At 57.9% G+C, this 15,593-nt stretch overlaps 1 protein-coding gene across 3 annotated transcripts; it reads left to right on the forward strand.

Moving 5' to 3' along the window:
* The first annotated feature begins 628 nt into the window (after positions 1 to 628).
* LRFN1 (leucine rich repeat and fibronectin type III domain containing 1) lies at positions 629 to 15,018 on the forward strand. Of its 3 annotated transcripts, none has more exons than XM_087421773.1 (5): positions 629 to 792; positions 5,654 to 5,686; positions 7,907 to 7,961; positions 8,354 to 9,796; positions 13,385 to 15,018. In XM_087421773.1, exons 4-5 carry the CDS (start codon positions 8,391 to 8,393, stop codon positions 14,289 to 14,291), a joined length of 2,313 nt encoding a protein of 770 aa, XP_087277899.1. In that variant the 5' UTR covers positions 629 to 792; positions 5,654 to 5,686; positions 7,907 to 7,961; positions 8,354 to 8,390; the 3' UTR covers positions 14,292 to 15,018. The 3 variants fall into 3 exon arrangements, with proteins under 3 accessions (XP_087277899.1, XP_087277897.1, XP_087277898.1); XM_087421771.1 differs by lacking the exon at positions 629 to 792 and adding an exon at positions 3,840 to 5,219; XM_087421772.1 differs by lacking the exons at positions 629 to 792; positions 5,654 to 5,686 and adding an exon at positions 5,693 to 5,865.
* The last annotated feature ends 575 nt before the right edge of the window (positions 15,019 to 15,593 follow it).

A 15,593-nucleotide genomic window follows, 5' to 3' on the forward strand; every position in this document is an offset into this window, starting at 1 on the left:
ATACCCCTCCCTTCTAGTGACCCCAGGCTGGGAGATCATGTTTATTCCTGAGTGTGGCCTCTGCAGTGAGTCTGCTTGGGACCCAGCTCTCAGGCCCTCTCCCCAGAGGCCTTCAAGGACCACATGCTTCCTGAACACCTATGGGCGCCAATCGCTGTTCTGGACCCTGGAGAAAATTGGTGCTCATGCCACGGCCCTCGGGATGTTACATGTCAATGACTGGACAACAAGCAATAAACAAATAAATAAGTAATAACAATAAATAGGTAAACAACAGCAAACCAGATCGTTGCCAAGAATGATAACTGCTTTGAGGGAAATAAAACGAGGTGACGTAGTAGATAGAAGTGGTGGACCTGTTGGGGCTAATTTTTTGTCCGCTCTTTAGTCTCTAGAAGGGTCCTCCTGCTCCCCCCCGACAATGTTTATTATGAAAAATTTCAGACATGCAGCAAAGTCGAAGTAATTTTCCAGTGAACACTCGTATATCACCCCCTAGATCTACCATTAACCTTTTACTGTGCTTACTTTATCACATTTCTGTCAATCTCTCCATCTTATTTTTTATGTATTTCAAACTAATTTGCAGATATCATGGCAACTGGAGGTGGGAAAGGAAGGACTCTCTGAAGAGACCGCATTTGAATTAGACTTGAATGAGAAGAAGGAATCAGCCGTGGATGGGGAGAAGCGTGCAAAGGCCCAGGGGCTGGGATGAATTGATGTGTTGGAGGAATACAAAAGTCATCACTGAGGCTGGAAGACAAGAGTGGCCGGGGATGAGGTCATGAGGTCAGCAGGGGCCAGAGCTCTGGGGGCCAGATGCGCTCTGGGAGTGAGGCTGCCTCTGCCTGGGGCCAGGCTCTTGTTTCCCCATCTCTGTGTATCTCTGTCTCTCTTATTATTATTTTTTTTCTCACCCTCTCTGTTTCCACTCCTGTCCATCCCAGGCCTGCCCTCCCCCTTTTCCCCTTCATCTCCACCCTGTTCTGTCGCTTACTATCTGTGTGACCTTAGGCAAGTGACTAAACCTCTCAATTGTGGCTCAATATTCCTCATCTGTAAAATGGGGATAGTAATGGGACCGCTCATCTGGCTCCTGTGAAGAGTGCAGGAAGCCATAAATGAGAAGCCCTTAGATTCATTCCTCCTACACAGTAGCGCTGGATGTGTGTTCACGCTTGTTGCTATCAGTATTCCTTCTGCCATCTCTGTCCCCCTGGCCTTGGACCTCCACGCCCGGGCAAGGAGCAGCAGGAACCAGGGGGGAGGGGAGAATGGTGCCTGGGTGGTGGTGGTGACAGTGGAATCTAGAGACTGGAGGGATTGCGAATGTCCCCAGGGAGGCATCTAATGGTTGTGAGTGGGGTCAAGGTTCACTAGAGGACGCTCTGCAGGGGTGCCCTTGATCTGGGGGGCAGGGCAGCCTTCCTGTGATGATATGGCGAGGAAGAATTTAGTGAAGGGGTCTGGGGGAGGACCTTGATACAGTGGGATCCAAAATGGGAAGAGTTTGGGTCTCCAGAGATCTGGGGGACTGCAACAAGACAGATTTGGAGGGGAGGACTTGCAGGGTTTGGGGACCTGGAGAGCAACTCAGAAAGAGGTGTAGGGGGCCGGCCCGGTGGTGCAGTGGTGAAGTTCACGAGCTCCACTTCCACGGCCCACATTCACAGGTTCGGATGCTGAGCCTGGACCTATGCACCACTCATCAAGCCATGCTGTGGCGGCGTCCCACATATAAAGTAGAGGAAGATGGGCACGGATGTTAGCCCAGGGCTAATCTTCCTCAGCAAAAAGAGGAAGATTGGCAACAGATGTTAGCTCAGGGCTAATCTTCCTCACAAAATGAATAAATAAATAAATAAAATAAAATGCCATTACTTATTTAAAAAAAAAAAAAAAGAAAGAGGTGGAGAATGGCCTGAATACTCAGTGGGATTTGGGGGAGGGGCCGGGGGTCAGCTATTGGATAGGGGTTGGCAAAGGGGTCTGAACAAGGAAGGAGCAAGGAATCCTGCGCTCCACGAAAGTCACAGGGAGAGGGGCAGGGTCTGCAGGGTCCAAGACAGAGAATAGGAGGAAGGAGGAGGCAGGGTCCTCGTGAGAGTAGGACTGACGGGGAGGATAGGAAAGAATCTGGGACAAATCTGTGGTTCTGGAAACCAAGGGATGCCTTGGAGGGGAGGATGGTCTGGGGTCTAATGGGGGTAATGGGGAAAGTTTAGGGTCTCCCATGGGGACAAGAGACATATTTGAGCCCTCTAAAAGTTAGACATGGTCTGGAGTCCCTATTGGGGGTCAGGGAATGGGTTGAGGTCCTAGAGAATAGAGGACATGGCTGGGGGGTCCCTAAGAAGGAGTGGGATATGGTTTGTGGTCCTGGGTGGCTGTAGAACATGGTCTGGGTCCCTAAAGGGAGTAAGGCATGCTCTGGGGTCTCCCTGTATGTTGACATGTGGTCTGGGTCTTCTCTGGATGTTGGAGTATGATCTGGGGTCCCTGAGGGATGGGTTGTGGTCTGGGGTCCACCTGAATGTTGGGGTATGATTTAGGGTCCCGGATGGGGGTGCTCTGGATCCTCTTGGATGCTGGAATATGATATGGGATCCCCCTGGATTTGGGGGCATGGGCTGGGGTCCCTGATGGGGTGTGGGGCAGAGTCTGTGGTCACCAAGGAGAGTAGGACATGGTTTGTGGTCCTGGGTGGCTGTAGAAAATGGTCTGGATCCTCAAAGAACGTAACGCATGGTCTGAGGTCCCCCTGGGTATGGGGACAGGATCCGATGTCCGCGTTGGGAGAGCCGGGGTCCCCACGCCAGTCGGGGCGTGGTCTGGGGGGTCTCGAGGGAAGCCGGCAGGGCTGGAGGTGGGGCCGGGGAGAGGTCGGGGGCGGGCCGGCAGCTCCGCAGTGGAGAGGGGTCTGCCGCGGCCCCCGGGCGGGGGTCGGAGGCGTGCAGCCGCCCCGCCCGCCCCCTCCGGCCGGCGCCCCCTCCCCCCTTGCGGCGGTGGCGGCGGCGGCGCGGAGGGCGGAGCTCGGCGGCGGCTCGGGAGGGAGGGAGGGAGGGCGGGAGGCGGGAGGGAGGCGGCCCCGCGGCACCGCGCCCCCTCCCCCGGCCCTCCCCCCACCATGGCGCGGAGCGCGGCGGCGGCGGCGGGGCCGGGCCAGGGCCCCGGGCTGGGTGAGCGCGGCCCGCAGGGCCCGGGAGGCGGCGGGCGGGGGCGCCGGTGTGAGCGCGGTGCGAGCGTGCGAGCGTGTGAGTGTGTGTCCGCGGCGCTGCGGCGGGCCCGGCGTGCGCCCGCGGCCCTGTGTGTGCCCGGCGCCGGCGTGTGCGGCGCCCCGCTCGTGTGGCCATCGGTGTGTGCTGGGTGTCGAGCCGAGGTGCTGTGTCCGGCCGTGCGTGCGTGTCCCCCGAGTGGCTGCCCCTCCGGCTGTGTGTCTGGGGGGCTGTCGCGCGCCCATCGGAGGGCTGTGTGCAGGTGTGTGTGCGTGGGTTGTGTGCCCAGGTGTGGGTCCCCCCCAGCGAGTGTGTGCGCGCGGCCAGCTGCGTTGGGTGTTTGTGTCTGGGTTCGATGTCCATCCGAGAGTCTGTGTAGCCGGGTGTGCCCGCTCGGTTGTGCATTTGTATGTGTGTCCGCGGGTTGGATGTCTCCGAGGGTGTGTGTCTGTGTGTCCGCCTCAGGTTCCGGGCCGGGGGCTGGGGCTTGGCGCCTTGTGGGTCCAGGCCTCTGTGTGGGTTTGGGGGAGGGAACGTGCCGCTCCCTTGGTCCATGTCAACTGGAGGGGTCCTCAGCGGTCCTTGGGGGAGACGGCCATGTCTTCCCCTTCCCGGTGGCTGGGTAGGGGGGATGGGCCGCCGGTAGGTGGACAGATGGAGGGATGAGAGGCCGAGGGATGGACAGATGGGCCCGAGGGGAGGAACATAGACCCGGCCTTTCTCCACCCACCCCACCCCAATCCCCCCTACCTGCCAGATCTCCGCAGATGGGGCCAGAGCTGCCTGCATCCAGATGGCCAGGCTGGGGGACCTTTGGGCTGCTGGTGGGAGGATCTAGGACTGGTGCTGTAGGACTCAACCCTCCAACCCTCTGAGATTCGACCTGCTGAACTCTGACCTGTGGCACTGCCTTGAGCCCTGGTTGGTGGGAGGGGGGGATGTTAGCATTTCTTTGGCCTGGGAAGTAGGAGGGGTGAGGGTGCCTCAGGGCTGGGAGGAATGTGTGTCCACGGCTGTGTGTGTGAATCTGTGCCTATCTGTAGACTCTGCCACTGTGGGTCAATATTTTGTGTGCATTTGTAAGTGTGTAAATCCCTTCTAGGGCTGTTGTGTGAGCATGTGTCTATTATGAGTGAACATCTTAGAGTGTCTGTGCAAAGGTGAATCTTTTTGTGCCTGTGTGCTCGTTTGAGTATGTATCAGCCTTGTCAGTGTCTGTGTACGCTTGTGGTTCTGTGTACGTGTGTGAGGTGTGTATCAGCTAGTGTGTGCATTGGAGCATCTGTTGGTATAGGAATGTATCAGCTTTGTGACCGCGCATCACAGGGATATGTGAAGTTGTATGAGTGTGTTTGGGCATTTAAGAGTGTGCACCTGTGTACCTTTGATTGTGCAAGTGAGTATCTGTTATATGTGTGTGCCCTCTGTTGGTGAGTGTGCAAGGGTATGTCTGTTACAGGTGCATGTCCCTAGTTGTCTGCAAGGGGGCACATGGGTTTCTCTGTTGTATGTGTGCATCTGTGTGTGTGAATGTGCAAGGGAAAGTCAGTGTTGTACATGTGTGGTTGTGTGCAGGTGTGTCGACCTGGAGGGCATGTGTCTGTCCATGTTGTGAGTCCATTTAGGTGTCAGTGTTGGTCTCTCAGGAGTGGGGTTGGGTATGTTCAAACATAGATGAGCAGGGTGATATGCCCACACATGTCTGTGTCCCCAGCACAAGGCTGACCCCGCTTCTGGGCCCAGTGAGATTGAGGCCCAGACCTGTGGCATGACATGTGGTGTGCTGGGGTCCATGGACACAAGTGTGTTCACGTCCCAGGCCAAGAGCCCATGGAGGACGGGTGGCACGCGGATCATGCTGGCGTGTCCATGGAAATCCAGATGCAGAGATTGGGTTGTGGGCCCGTAAGGGTTTTGGCATGACCACACGCGTTGGTGTGACAATCGTGTGATGGCGAGGATGGGACCGCTGGCTCTTCCCCAGCTCCTAGTACCACTCAGGTGTTTGAAGTTGGGGACCTGGGATGTAAACTCGGGAATGAGGAGGCTGGGAGCCTAGACTCCTAGAACTGAAGAAGGGGGCTGGGTCTTGAGAAAGGAAGGGCCTGAGAGCTGGACTCTTGAGTCTGAGGGAGGAGGAAGCTGGGGTCTCAGACTCTAGGGTCTTGAGGAGGAGGAGGCTGGGGTTCCTGGCCTCTTGAGCTCCCAGAGGACAAAGGGCTAAAGTCCTGGACTCTTGGGTTTTGGAGAGTGAACAGCCCTGAGGCCCAGACTCCTCGTCTTCCAGAGATGACTTCCTGGGTCCATCTGATACTATGCAGAGCCTGAAGCAGGAGGGCCGAGAGAGTGGTCACACTGGGGACTTCCTTGGCTGAGCTGGTCTCCCAGGAGAGGAACCAGGAGGATGCTAACAGGGTCGTTGTGTTCCTTTGCAGGTACTGGCCCAGGCCCTGACTCCCTGCAGAGAGGTGAGTGGGGTCCCTCAGGCTGGGGAGAGAGATGTGGAGTGAGTGGGCTTGTTCTGAGCCGGCTGGAGGCCTGGAGCCCTGCCTCATGTGAATTTCAGTGCAGGGTATGGCAGCATCCTGAGGGGCCAGGTGCCCCCCAGGCTGGGGGTGGTGACAAAGTCAAGGAGCATCATGTTCAGGTAAGGGCTCGTGGTGCAGCCAGGGCGTGGGTGGCAGGTGGGGGTCTCAGGCCAGGAGGCATCCCCTCTCAGGATGGGTAAGATGGTAGGGAAGTGGGGGTTTTCTTACGATCTCAGTAAGGGTGCAGGAGTTTCAGGACATGACATGACATGACCCCTGCATTTGGAGAGTGGCATGGACATGGTTTGTTATTTTGTGTGTGTATGTGCCTGCATGTGGGAAGATCTCCTGATATTCCAACCTGCTGCTGGATGAGAGAGAGCCAGAGAAAATGATAAATTAATAATAATAGCAGCTAACATTTATGTAGCCTTTGCTCTGTCAAGAACTATTCTAAGCGTGTAACAGTGTAGCATCTCATTTAATCCTCCCAACGACCCTATGAAGTAAGTGCTATCATTATCCCTATTTTATTGATGAGCACACTGAGGCAAAAAGAGGGGAAGTCACGCAGCAGGGAATTGGAGTGTGAACCCGGACAGTCGGGTCCAGATTGTGTCCTGCAGTGCTGCAGTGCCTATCCATAAATGTTAACTATTTTCATTGCTATTATCATTCTTTCGACTTGAATCCCACCCCAGCTGTGGCAGGGGAAACTCTGTACTTCTGTTTCATAGATCAAGATGCTGAGCCCTAGAGACCCCACAGCTGAGCAGGTGCAGAGCTGGGCCTCTTAACTCAGGAGTTCCGCCTTCCAGGCCAGGGTGTTCTGTCCACACAGAGCAGTGTCCCAGAACGGGTGCAGGACAAATCAGTGTGTGTGTGTGCTGGGGGGGCTCAGAGGGGGTGGGCGCCCTGCCTCTGCCTTTTTCTCTCTCCAGCCCAACCACTGTCTCCCTCGATCTCTTTCTTCCTCGTCTTTGTCTCTCTAACACTCTTGTTCTCTCTTCCTGTCTCTCCCTCTCGCTCGTCCCCTCTCCGTCTCTATGTCTCAGCATCTCTTTTCTGTGTCTCCCCTCTGTTCTCAGTTTTTCTCTCTTTGCTTCAGCCTCGCTCCCTGTCTCTTCACCTTTCTTTCAGTCTTTGTCTTTTCATCTCTCTGTCTCTCTCTCTCTGAATTTGTCTCTCTGTTTCTGCCAGTCCATCTTTCCCTCCCCTTTGTCTCTCCCTGTCTCTTCACCTCTCTCTCTGACTCTCTTGGCCCCTCCTCTGTGTCCCCCCTTCCCCATGTGCTGAAGGATCAGGGCTGCATCAGGTCACAGCCTCAAACTGCAGATTCCCGGGAGGTGGGCCAGCGGGGACTGGGGTGCGGGGTGGGGTGAAGACAGTTCCAGGGCACCCCCTTCCCATCGTTTCCTCTTCACCCCCCACCCACCCCGTGTTGTGATGGGAGCTGACATGTCGTGGGCTGCAGCCGCCTCGGGGGAATCCCTGCTGGAAGGTTTTGCCTGGAGCAGAGGCATAGCGTGAGTGTGTGAGTATGTGTGTGTGTAGGCATATATGGGGCCTTGTGTGTGCCCACTAATGTGAGCATGAAAGTCTGCCCCCTGCTTGGGAGCTCAGCAGAGCCCAGGATGAAACCAGGCTCCAAGAAGGACTTCCCAAGGCTGAGCAGGGAGACTCATGTGTTTTTCCAGCCCCTCCTACCTTCAGACTCCCTCTGCCCCTGCCAAGGGGGGTGGGGGTTGTTACCCGTGATATTTACTGCATATTGACTGTGTACCAGGCCCTGTGCTCAGTGGCCCCATGAATGAGCTCACTGAACCCTTGCAACAACCCAGTGAAGATGGCACAATTATCATCCCAGTTTACAAATCAGGAAATTATGTCCTTCTTAGGGGAAATCATTGGTTTGGGGTCATGGAGCTAGCAAGTGGGGGACCCAGGACTTGAACCTGAGTCTGTTTGATTTCAAAGCCCTGGCTCTTAATAACAGTGTACACTTCTATGCCTGGCACATAGCGGACACTCAATGATGATGATAATTACTAACGTGTATTGAACACATTTTACGTGCCAGGCACTGTTCTAAGTACACTATGCTCATTAATTCATTGAATCCTCACAGAGGTAAGGCCTGTTTTTATCTCCATTTTACAGATGAAGAAACCGAGATTCAGAGAGGTTCAGACATTTGCCGGAGGTCACACAGCTAGTAAGTGTCAGAGCTGGAATTTGAACCCAGGGAGTATGGCTTTGAAATTCACGACCTTAAACTCTAGTCGGCAGTGATTTTTAAAAATATTTAGTGGGTACTGGAAGGCCCAGGCTGGGCTAGGTGTCACCCCTCTGGTCTGGGATCTCCTAGAGGAGGGGCAGAGGTGGAGAAGGGCACTGGGAGGTGGGGCAGTGGTAATTTACCAACCAGCTTGGGAATATTATCTATTAACCACATGCATGCCAGCTAATGATCAGTCCTGTCTCTGTCCCATAAGCCCTGGTTGTCAGGAAGGGAGGGATCTGGGTCAGACTCCTAGCAGGACATCCCAGGGCGGCCAGGCTGGCGGTCAAGCCCTATGCCTGGGTAACCCTTCTCCTTCCTTGCAGATCTCACCTCCCGCTACTCCCGCCTTCCCCCTGCACCATGGCTCCGGGCCCCTTCTCCTCCGCGCTCTTCTCGCCGCCGCCCGCTGCCCTGCCCTTTCTGCTGCTCCTCTGGGCGGGGGCATCTCACGGCCAGCCCTGCCCCGGCCGCTGCATCTGCCAGAACGTGGCGCCCACGCTGACCATGCTGTGCGCCAAGACCGGCTTGCTCTTCGTGCCGCCGGCCATCGACCGGCGCGTGGTGGAGCTGCGCCTCACCGACAACTTCATCGCGGCCGTCCGCCGCCGGGACTTCGCCAACATGACCAGCCTGGTGCACCTGACCCTCTCCCGGAACACCATCGGCCAGGTGGCAGCCGGCGCCTTCGCCGACCTCCGCGCCCTGCGCGCACTGCACCTGGACAGCAACCGCCTGGCCGAAGTGCGCGGCGACCAGCTCCGCGGCTTGGGCAACCTCCGCCACCTGATCCTTGGCAACAACCAGATCCGCCGGGTGGAGTCGGCGGCCTTCGACGCCTTCTTGTCCACGGTGGAGGACCTGGACCTGTCCTACAACAACCTCGAGGCCCTGCCGTGGGAGGCCGTAGGCCAGATGGTGAACCTCAACACCCTCACGCTGGACCACAATCTCATCGACCACATCGCCGAAGGGACCTTCGTGCAGCTTCACAAACTGGTCCGCCTGGACATGACCTCCAATCGCCTCCATAAACTGCCCCCTGATGGGCTCTTCCTGAGGTCGCAGGGCACCGGGCCAAAGCCGCCCACGCCGCTCACGGTCAGCTTTGGCGGCAACCCGCTGCATTGCAACTGCGAGCTGCTCTGGCTGCGGCGGCTGACCAGAGAAGATGACCTGGAGACGTGCGCCACCCCCGAGCACCTCACTGATCGCTACTTCTGGTCCATCCCGGAGGAGGAGTTCCTGTGTGAACCCCCGCTGATCACGCGGCAGGCGGGGGGCCGGGCGCTGGTGGTGGAGGGCCAGGCGGTCAGCCTGCGGTGCCGCGCGGTGGGTGACCCCGAGCCGGTGGTGCATTGGGTGGCCCCTGACGGGCGGCTGCTGGGGAACTCGAGCCGGACCCGGGTCCGGGGGGATGGGACGCTGGATGTAACTATCACCACCTTGCGGGACAGCGGCACGTTTACTTGCATTGCCTCCAATGCCGCCGGGGAAGCCACGGCACCCGTGGAGGTGTGCGTGGTGCCTCTGCCGCTGATGGCGCCCCCGCCGGCCGCCCCGCCGCCTCTCACCGAGCCTGGCTCCTCCGACATCGCCACGCCCGGCCGACCTGGTGCCAACGAATCGGCCGCTGAGCGGAGGCTCGTGGCAGCCGAGCTCACCTCAAACTCCGTGCTCATCCGCTGGCCAGCCCAGAGGCCCGTGCCCGGCATCCGCATGTACCAGGTCCAGTACAACAGCTCCGCCGATGACTCCCTCGTCTACAGGTGGGTGCTGCTGTCCCAGGCCCTCCTCCTTCCCATCTGCCCACTCCCTTGGCCTTCTTGCTCAGCTGGGGTTCTGGATGGGCATGCAGAGTCCTCTTGGGCTCTCATTTACCCTGTGTCCTCTCTTTCTCTCTGTCTCACTGTTGCTTCCTGTTTTTCATGCATTTAGCAAATCTTTGTTGAGCACCCACCTGACCCAGCCCAGGGCTGGGCACTGGAGTTACAACAGTGAATGTGCCCACATGATCCCTGCTCCCAGGGGCCTCAGGGTCTACGTCACTGCTCACCAAAGGTGCTAGATCGTGTACCTTGTCAGATAAACATTTTGGAACATGAAATACACAAACATATATTTACAGTTACACTTATCTTTATAAATATACCAGTGCTATTGTATCAACACATTCGGTACATTATAGAAACAGAAAACAGAAAGTATGAGAAAAATATATAAGTTATTTCCACCCTCCACTGGGTTAGAAACCACTGCCCTAGTGTGGACAGGCCTGTATGGTGTAGACAGACATTAAAGAGTTCCTTTCTCCCATCATCTCTTATTCTCTTGCTCTGGCCTGTGTCCCTGACTGTACCTTCTCTCCCTCCTGCCCTCCTTAGGCACTGGGCCCCTGCTCTGTGCTAGGCCCTGAGGGGGGCACTGGGGACACAAGGAGACCAAGAGACCAGTCCCTGCCCTCAGGGAGCTCACAGCCCAGCGGGAGGCAGATAGTACACAATGAATTATTGCCTTGGCCTTGCAGTGTCCTCCGTCTCAGCAGTTTTTTGAGTATGACTCACGGCCACAGACCTGGCACACAGTGGGCACTTGAGAAGGCATTGCTGGCTCTGTGGACAATGTTCCTTCTCCCTGGCTCTGCCTCCCTGGTGCACTTCATAGAGCGCCTGCTGAATGCTTAGGCCTAGGTTTGACTTCAGGCTTTTGGCTTTTTGACTTCAGGTTTGACTTTTTGAAGCTGGTCGCCAAACACTGAGTAAATGCCTACTGTATGCCAGATTCCATGCTGGGCCCTGGGCCTACCGAGATGGATCAGACACTGGCCCATGTTACGAACATTAGGGCATCAGACACTGGCCCATGTTACGAACATTAAGGCAAACCAAACAAAACCTTTATAAGGTACTTCCAAGGATGCTACCTCATTCAATCTTCCCAACTCTGCTGTGGGGCAGCGAGGAGCCCCCCTCCCATTTTATAGATAGGAAAACTGAGGCTCAGTGGGGGGCAGTTACTTGCCCAAGGTCACACAGAAAGTGGCAGAACCAGGATTCCAGCCCTGACCCTTCTGACTCCTAATCCTGCCCTTTTTATGTCGAACACACATTTATTGAGCACCTACTGTTTGCCAGGCAGGGATGGAGGGGAGCTAGATAATACCTTTCTGGAAATAATTCTGGTTTCTGTGACTCTCCACCTCTCTCTTTCTCCCTTTCCTTCTCTCTCTAACACACGGCCACTTCATGGTGGGGTGGGGGGAGGCCCACAGGCCCCCAGACCCTGCATGTGTGCAGATGTTGATGGCCTTCTGTCCCCAGCTGGGTATTCTTCCCTTCCCCTTAGGGCCACAGCTCCAGTCCTCCGTCCCCCATTGCAGACGCCTGTGCTATGGCACTGCAGGAGTTACCTTCCTCACTGCTGCCGTGGGCAGAGACCACATCCAACCAGGAGCCTGCTCTGCTGCTTGCCTGGGTCTGGCAGCCAATTAGAGACACATGGGCTCAAGCTTTCTTAAGGAGCCAGCCTCTGTCTTTGAAAAGGGGGGAGTCCCTAGCAACTGGTTATTTTGGGGCTCTGAGAGGGGAGATGAGAGGAAGAGGAAGGCTTGCAGCCAGGGACCCAAGGCTGGATGGGGTGGGGGCAGCGGACTGTGAAATGGCAGGCAGGGGGAGAGCTGGAGAAGTGGGTGGGCCTTGATGAGGGGGTGGGGCTCTTACTTGAAGTCTCTTGGTTGGAGGGTGGCTCTTGGTGGTGGGGGAACCTCCTGGAGGTGGGAAGCTGAGGTGGGCTCCAGGACTGCAAGGTGGCCTGGCTGGAGAGGAGGTGGAGTGTCTGAGAGGTAGGAGGCCTGTGGAGATGGGGCGTGGCCTTCAGAGGAGGTGGGGCTCCTGCTGTGTGCTCCTCCGCAGATGAGGAGACGGTCCTTGTCTCCAGTGACCCACTAAGAGATTTGCAGGAGAGGAGAGCTTGTGAGCTTGAAATGCAAATCCACGGGGATGTGGCAGTCCTGGGTTAGCCAAGGCTAGACATGGCCAACAGCATGGAAGCGATGTGCCCCATAGAAGAGGGGCAAGGCCTACTAGGAATGGTCTTACAGACGCGAAGGGTGCAACGGGCAGTAGAATGTGAGTCCCAGCAAGGGTTACTGGCCAACACTGGGGGGATGCGAGCTAATGATGAAATTAAGTGCCAGGCTTTGGGTATGTTAACTCAGTCATACTTCAACCTATCTCTATGATGTAGGAATTCTTAATATCCCCATGTGGGGGAAATGAGACACAGGGAGGTTAAGAAACTTGCCTAAGGTCACAGAGCTAGCAAGCAGCAGAGGAGAAACTCACACCCAGGCAGTCTGGCTCCCAGACTCTGTCAGCTTAATCACTTCTCTACACTGCCCCCCATTTGAGGGCAGGGGCCTGCAGCAAGAGAGGGGCATGCCTGCTTGGCTGCCTTTGAGACAGTTATGGGTGAAACTTACCTGGGGCGTGATTTGGTGACTTCTGGTGGTATAGCGTAGCGCATGCACATAAAGTGGTTGCCTCTGATATCTGGAGAGGGAGGAGGACATGCAAAGAGTGGACATGGTCCTAGGCACAGCAGAGGAACCATCCCCAGGGGGCTATCGTGGGGTGTGGCTTGGAAGCCACTGGTCAATCAGAAGGGGAGTGGCCTGTAGCCCTGGCCCCTTAGTGGGCAGGAATATGTAGTTGAGGGGCTTGGAAATTGTCTGGAAAGGTAGACGCAGCTAGGAGGCTGTTTACCCCAAAGTGAGACCAAGATGAGGGGGAGTGGCCTGTATCATGGTTTCCCCTAAAGAGCAGGGATATGTAGAAAATAGGAACTAGAAGAGCATCCATTGTCCCAGTAGAAGTAAGGAGGGGTGTGAGTTGACCTCAGCGTCCACTTGAGTGAGGGTGGGGCATGCAGGCAAAGGGGCGTGGCCTGTAGCGTGGTCCCTTTAAAGGGTGGGACTATGTAGATAAGAGAGCTTGAATGGCAGTTGTCCTAGTGGGAGTGAGACACTGCTAGGGGGCGTGTCCTGTCCTCTGAGGGTGGGGCCTAAAAACGTGCACTCCTCCCATACCGGGGCCATGCTATATAGATGAAGGAACATGAATGGCAGATCCTGTCCCAGGCTGGAGGTGGGCCTGAGGGCGGGGCATGCAGATGAAGGGCGTGGCCTGTAGCAATTCCCGAGAGAGTGGGAACTTGTTGCTTGAAGGGCTGCTGTTGTCCCAGTAGTGGATGAGATACCGGTAGGGAGGCATGGTGTGGTCCCCACTGGTCACCAAGGGTGGGATACGCAAGTGAAGCGGCGTGGTTCAGAGTGGAGCTAACCCCGCCCCCTCCCGCAGGATGATCCCATCCACCAGCCAGACCTTCCTGGTGAATGATCTGGCGGCGGGCCGCGCCTACGACCTGTGCGTGCTGGCTGTCTACGACGACGGGGCCACGGCGCTGCCGGCCACGCGGGTGGTGGGCTGCGTGCAGTTTACCACGGCTGGGGACCCGGCGCCCTGCCGCCCGCTGAGGGCCCATTTCCTGGGCGGCACCATGATCATCGCCATCGGGGGCGTCATCGTCGCCTCGGTCCTCGTCTTCATCGTCCTGCTCATGATCCGCTACAAGGTCTACGGGGACGGGGACGGCCGCCGCGGCAAGGGCACCTCCCGGTCGGCGCCGCGGGTCAGCCACGTGTGCTCGCAGACCAACGGCGCAGGCGCGCCGCAGGCCCCGCCCCCGCCGGCGCAGGACCGCTACGAGGCGCTGCGCGAGGCGGCGCCCGCGGCTGCTGCGGCGGCGGCCGTCGAGGCCACGGCCGCGGCGGCCGAGACGGATTCCGCGGAGCCGGAGGCGGTCCTGGGACGCTCGCTGGGCGGCTCGGCCACCTCGCTGTGCCTGCTGCCGTCCGAGGAGACCTCGGGGGAGGAGTCTTGGGGCGCGGCGGGCCCTCGGAGGAGCCGATCCGGGGCCCTGGGGCCGCCAGCTTCGGCGCCCCCCACGCTAGCTCTGGTTCCCGGGGGGGCGCCGGCCCGGCCGAGGCCGCAGCAGCGCTATTCGTTCGACGGGGACTACGGGGCGCTCTTCCAGAGCCACAGTTACCCGCGCCGCGCCCGGCGGACAAAGCGCCACCGGTCCACGCCGCATCTGGACGGGGCCGGCGGGGGCGCGGCCGGGGAGGACGGAGACCTGGGGCTGGGCTCCGCCAGGGCGCGCCTGGCCTTCACCAGCACCGAGTGGATGCTGGAGAGCACCGTGTGACGCCGGGCGGACGAGGGGCAGAGCGCAGCGCCCGGACGGCGGACGGCGCCTCCTGGAGGGGCGGGGCTGCCTCCGGCGGCGGCCCGAGGCCGCGCCCCGCGCCCGGGGGGTGGCGGCGCCGGCTCCCCTCCCCCGCGGACCCCCCGCCCCTCCTGCCCCTCCCCCCGCGCGCTCGCGGACCTCGCTGGAGCCGGTGCCTTACACAGCGAAGCGCGGGGAGGGGCAGGGCCCCCCGACACTGCAGCACTGAGACACGAGCCCCCTCCCCCCGCCCGGACCCGGGGCAGGGGCGAGGGGCCCATTTCTTGTATCTGGCTGGACTAGATCCTGTTCTGTCCCGCGGCGGCCTCCAAAGCCCCCAGTCCCGCCCCACTCACCTACCAGGTCCCGTCGGGCCTGGCTTGGGGTCCCCCTTTCTCTGTTCTCCTCGTTTGTCTCTGTCCCCCACTCTGTCATCCGTGTCTTCCGTGTCTGTCCTCCCCTATTTGTCTCTCCGTTCTCTCTCCTGTCGTCTCTCCCTCTGCCCTCCCCTATTTCGTCCAGTCTCCCTGTCTCTCCCCCCTACACATTCTCCCGGGCAGGTCCCACTGGAAGGACCAGACTCTCCCCTATTCCTTCCTCTTCCCCAAATAAATCCTCACAAGAACAAAATCCAAAACCAAATCCTCCTCCCTCCCGGAGCCGGGACCTTCCGCCGCAGCAGAATTAAACTTTTTTCTGTGTCTGAGGCCGCTCTGCTGACCTCTGTGTGTGTCCCTGTGTCTCGGGGGCGGGGGGGGGGGTGACCCAGATCACAGCATAAGGACTAAGTGAGACTGAAAGACGGGTGGCCGACTGGGCCCAGGAAGACTTGCAGTTTCCTATGGGAGAGACTTAGAGGTGGGGAATAATACAAATAAAATGATAATAGCTAACCTCTAGTGAGTGGTTCCTATGTGCCAGGCACGTTAAGTCATTTAATCCTCACGACCACCCTAGGACCTTAGTACTCTTATCCTGTTTTGCAGATGAGGAAAATAGAGGCACAGAAAAGTTAAGTCACTTGCCCAAAATCACATAACCAGAAGGTGGCAAAATGGGCATTTAAAAGGCAGGCCGCCTGCCTTCTGAGTCTGTAATCGTAACCACAGAACTTACCTCTACTGGGGAGCAGTTAGCAGATGTTGGTTCCACACACAGGTGGTGCTAAGCACAGCTCACCTCTGAGGCTGGACAACTTGGGTCTCATTTTACAGAGAGGAATCTGAACCATGGAGAAGCCAAGTCACTGGCCCAAGGCCCCCCTGGGAAGGACTAGGGGAG

This window comes from Ceratotherium simum, chromosome 33 (genome assembly GCF_057802395.1).
Source record: "Ceratotherium simum simum isolate JZ-2026a chromosome 33, ASM5780239v1, whole genome shotgun sequence".
NCBI classification, from domain to species: Eukaryota; Metazoa; Chordata; class Mammalia; order Perissodactyla; family Rhinocerotidae; genus Ceratotherium; species Ceratotherium simum.

Excerpts from the sequence above, each read along its gene's own strand:
- LRFN1 (XM_087421773.1), top strand. The coding sequence starts at position 8,391 with ATGGCTCCGGGCCCCTTCTCCTCCGCGCTCTTCTCGCCGCCGCCCGCT. Across the intron at positions 9,797-13,384 it reads GATGACTCCCTCGTCTACAG|GATGATCCCATCCACCAGCC; the intron begins GTGGGTGCTGCT and ends CCCCTCCCGCAG.